This window comes from Arachis ipaensis, chromosome B01 (genome assembly GCF_000816755.2).
Source record: "Arachis ipaensis cultivar K30076 chromosome B01, Araip1.1, whole genome shotgun sequence".
Taxonomy (NCBI): domain Eukaryota; kingdom Viridiplantae; phylum Streptophyta; class Magnoliopsida; order Fabales; family Fabaceae; genus Arachis; species Arachis ipaensis.
This window is the reverse complement of record NC_029785.2, coordinates 55,121,554-55,126,264: the sequence shown is the minus strand read 5'-3', so window position 1 is coordinate 55,126,264 and position 4,711 is coordinate 55,121,554. Positions and strand designations below refer to the sequence as shown.

General features: G+C 35.7%; 1 protein-coding gene across 1 annotated transcript; it reads left to right on the top strand.

Moving 5' to 3' along the window:
* LOC107630604 (protein cornichon homolog 4) lies at window positions 38–2,964 on the top strand. Its single transcript, XM_016333801.2, has 4 exons — window positions 38–444; window positions 1,078–1,259; window positions 2,309–2,431; window positions 2,514–2,964. The coding sequence occupies exons 1-4, from the start codon at window positions 373–375 to the stop codon at window positions 2,548–2,550; spliced, it is 414 nt and encodes a 137-aa protein (XP_016189287.1). The 5' UTR covers window positions 38–372; the 3' UTR covers window positions 2,551–2,964.

Below are 4,711 nucleotides of genomic sequence, written 5' to 3'. Positions count from 1 at the left end.
ATTTTTTAAAAAAAGATAATTCAAAAAAAGATAATACACCCAAACAAGCTCTTGCTAGAATGATTATTAGAGAGTGTGTTAACTTCAACTTGGAACAGGATTCTTAGCTTCCTCCCCCGATTACTTGCGGAACTGAATAGTGAATACCGATCCTCCAAGCCTTCCATTGGTTCTAGGTTTCTGCCTTCTGCTTCTCTCTCTGCCTTTCACTACTTACATTCAGTTATTCAAATCGAGCAAGCCGTGCGCACTGCGCACGAGCTCTGCACACCCGCAATCGTGCGCACTCTCACACCACTGCGTGGAAGAGAGAGAAGTGAAAAGCCCTGAAATTATAAGTTAGAAAGGAAGGAGAAGAGGGAGAAATAGCATATGGCTGATCTGTTTGCGTGGCTCATCTCCTTCTTTATCCTTATTGCCTTGCTTGTCATCGTTATTTACCAGGTCAAAATTTCCCAAACGACAACCCCTCTTTTATGTGCATTTTTGTTTTTGAGTTCTTAATTTGCAACGGAAAGAATTTCTCTGGTTAGTTTGTTCATTTGTGGTAATAGATTTTAGGTATCGGTTGCAGAAAAAAAAGGCTTCACTCGTTCTTTCTTTTGCGTGTTAAGTTTCATTAATTCTCTGAAGTTGATGAACGAGAAGAAATTTACTTTTAAAATAGGTTAAAAAGTGAAACTTTTACTTTTCTCTGCAACAGAAGACAGTGAAGAATGAAAATTTGTGGTACGATGGGGCTCTTTTTGTGTAATTTTCCTCAGAAGATGTGATTCAATGGCCAGAATGCATGTGAAATTTTTGTATATTAAACTCAGTTCTAAGACTGGAAAAATATGATCGTAGTTAAGTAGAGTATGCTGTTTAGTCTAATTTTGAATTAGGTACATCTAGTAGAGAGGACCTGAGTTTCTTATGATTGTATGTTCTTCATGTTGGTCTATCATGTTCTAGTTAAGTGTTCTTTGCAATGCCATCAAATTGTCTTTGCAGCTGTTTGCTTATTATCAAGCTTCTGTTTTTTTTGCTATCTAACGTATGCTAACTTATTTCTTTTCCCTTTTATATCCGATGCAGTTAATGTGTTTGGCAGATCTAGAGTTTGATTATATAAATCCTTACGATTCCTCATCGCGAATAAACAAAGTGATTTTACCTGAGTTTATAACACAAGGTGTCCTATGCTGCTTCTACCTTATAACAGGGCATTGGGTTATGTCACTATTTTGTGTTCCTTACCTCTACTACAATTATAGATTGTAAGTTTTCCATCAACTCTAAACATGAATTGAGCAAGTTTTTTGTTTCGGAATGATTACAATAACTGAAGTATGACTATTATGTTTTGTGGAGCCCGTAATTGGAACTACTACATTATAGACAGCAAATTGAAATAAGGATGATGTTTTCATTCCTCTGCAGTGTATATGTATGACTGCCTAGAATAGTAATAACTTCTTTTCTGACATGAGATAAGCCGAGGATGACTGTAACTTCATTTTTGGTTTTGTTGGGGGTTATCCATGTACAGTAGTGTGGTGAGGGAGGAGTGTTTGAAATTTGGATTTGGATTTTTTGGTCCTTCATTCTTCTTCATTTCAATTTAAGTGTATTCTTTGACGAGAACGAAAGCCAAGCTAACTAACCCATTTATTTCAGCTTTATAACTAATGAGTTTATGATGTTTACTTACTTTTTTGTCTCGTAAAAACTAAGAACTGAACAATCTGGGATCTGTTGTTAAGTTTGGTCAGTTTGATACCAGGGTCAATGATTAAGTTTGGCCATTTTAATAAGTTTCCATGTCTCTGTTTGGTTTCTAATAGTTGTGGATTAGTGCAGCTTCAAACCTCAATAGGTGCAGTTTCTGCATCAAACCAAACTCAATTACCCAACCATTAGCATCTCTATTGCTGACTAGCACAAAAGTAGGAGTGATATTTTTGTTGTGCATAAATAAAAAGCTGATTTAACAGACACAAACAGCATTTTGATTTATATATTAGAACTATTGCTAGGTAGGCTACAATTCTTAACATATCTATTTGAGGGGAAGAATGTTTGTTCTCTAAACTGGTAACTAGTGGCAGAATTGATCAATGCTGCTGCAGCAGGCCAGCAACACTCAAGTATTGAGGCACATGCTGCTTGTTCAGTAGATGATCTCAGAATTCGCCGCAGTTAGCCTATCAAAGGAGAGAACTTGTTATATTTGTGTTTTTGCTATCGTCATACATTATTTCATAATGGACTTGAATTTTCTCACTTGAATCCTACTAATTTGATGTATTTTGTACATTTATTTCAGGTACAATCAAGGAAAGCATTTGGTTGATGTTACAGAGATATTCAACTTGCTCCCTCGGGAAAAGAAGCAACGACTCATTAAGCTCTTCTATCTTGTTTTGCTCCTCTTCCTTTCCATATTCTGGTATGCCTACTACAATATAGGCATCGTTTTTTCATCAGCAATAGATGTTATCATTCTTATATTACATGTGCATTTTATGCAGGATGATCTATGTATCATTGGATGATCACAATGCCTAATTTAATCATTTGTTTTTGCGGAGTGCTTTCTGGAAGTTTCCTGTGCATTAAATTGCATACTTTTGCGGTTGAGAGCGGCCATGAACTTCCGATATTGAACATCATTGTGTATTAACGTGTACCTTAGTGAGTTGGGGAATCGATTTGATTGTTGGACAATAATATATTAGGGATTTATATTAAAATTATTAATTCACTTGAGGCAGTTTCATTGCATGTACCTTCTGTCCTTTGTTTGTTCCCTGCATTTTATTCCTTGTGTAGAAATTCTCAGAGGAGTGGAACACCGCTGTGTGTAGAGGTCTGATTAGCATGGAAAGCGTTAACCAAACTTCTCTACTTGTCATTGTAGCAGAACAATGATATATGCGTAAATGCGAAATCTGTGTTCAGCTATACATTCCAAGAAGCAAACTCTTGGTTTTAAATTATGTGCTTAACAAGAAGCAAACACTTCAACTTGGAATAGGAATATGGCATGGAAATAGACAGTCTTTTATGATTTTTCTTTTGGGGTTACTTAAGATGATTCTTGTCATGCTGATTGCTGAGGCTTTCATTTCTTTTCCAATTATTTATATATATATATATATTGTTGCGGTTTTTACAACCACAATACTACCGGCAAGTGTATCGGATCGTACCAATTAATAAACATACGGTGAGTGAGTGTCGATCCCACGAGGATTAACAGATTAAGCAATGAATGATCAATTGTTTAATCTAGTTAGACAATCAAAATTATAGTTTTTAAAAGTTTTAACATAAACAATAAAGTAACAAAAGCAAATAGTGAGTATTGGAAGAGAGTATAATTAAAAGAGTTAAGGTTTTAGAGATGTTGAACCTTCTGGATTAATACTTTTCACTTTCCACCTTGATTATGTAAAGATACAATCATGACAAATCATCAATAATCAAACCCCAATCCCTTGGCAATTCGATTTCTCTTTAACCTAATTAATCGCTAATCCCTTAGTCAATTATTTAAGAAAAGAATTAAGCACGTTCATTGATTCATAAGCCACACAATTCGTAAGAATCTCCCTTAGTTGATTTTATGTCGCTTATCAAGTCTAATTTCAAAACTTAAAATTTGTGAGAATTAGTTTTCAAGTTTAATTCAATTAATCAACTTTTTCAAGAAGTTAAAAGAATTCAAGTCAGAGAAGAATTGTTTCCCAACACATTCAAATCTTTTAGGATGAAAAACAAAAATTTATTCTTGAAAAGATATCAATGCATAAATCAAAGGTAGAAAAAGCTAGTGTATTAAGTCATGGAATCAACAGAGCTCCTAACTTTAACCAAGGAAAATTAGTTGCTCATGTTCTTTAGAGAAATCCTAGAATTATCGAAGGTAAATGTGCCGAAGAAGAGAAGAAGTCTGAAAACGTCTCTCTTCTCCCCTTAAATACAAACCCTAAAGATTCAAATTCAAACTAAAACATTATCAAATTTAAAATAAAATAAAATCTAACTAATTAATGTTTTCCTCCAGCAAAGCTCTCAATCTTATCTCCTTGCAATGCTCAATTAATTATTGTGATTAGTGGGCTTGAGTTGAGTCTTGAATTAGTCACTTGAGTGATGAAGAATTGGAGGTCTTTGGTGAATACATTAAGCCCTTGGGAAGTGACCCATTCCTCACTCACATGGTACGTGAGGTATTCAGGTTGTACATGAAGTCTTGAGATGGCCCATATTGCTCTTTGGCATGATTCACATCGTACATGAAATATCCCACGTTGAACGTGGCCTTGAATTCATTCAAAATTTGCCCCTATTTAGTCCCATGCATTGTATGTGGAAAATCCCAGGTACTACATGAAAGTGCAATCATGCGTACGCATGAGATGCCTCATAATTCACTTGTTATGCGTATGCATGCTAGATGTGTATGCATGGCACCTCTACTTCCTATGTTGATGCTTTCACGTCCTACATTGATGTATTCACATACTACGTTGAACTGGGGGTCATGTGTATGCATGATTGAGCATTTTTCGCCACTTGTGCGTACGCATGAATGATGCTTACGCACGACCTCTATTTTGGCGTTGTACGCCAGTGCTCACACGTTGTACGTTGAAAGACCTAGTGCCCCTGGGAGGGCATAACTGGTTGGCGTGGTACACTTGGTTTCAATCCAAAGAGCTCT

Excerpts from the sequence above, each read along its gene's own strand:
- LOC107630604 (XM_016333801.2), top strand. The coding sequence starts at position 373 with ATGGCTGATCTGTTTGCGTGGCTCATCTCCTTCTTTATCCTTATTGCC. Across the intron at positions 445-1,077 it reads TTGTCATCGTTATTTACCAG|TTAATGTGTTTGGCAGATCT; the intron begins GTCAAAATTTCC and ends TATCCGATGCAG. Across the intron at positions 1,260-2,308 it reads CTCTACTACAATTATAGATT|GTACAATCAAGGAAAGCATT; the intron begins GTAAGTTTTCCA and ends CATTTATTTCAG.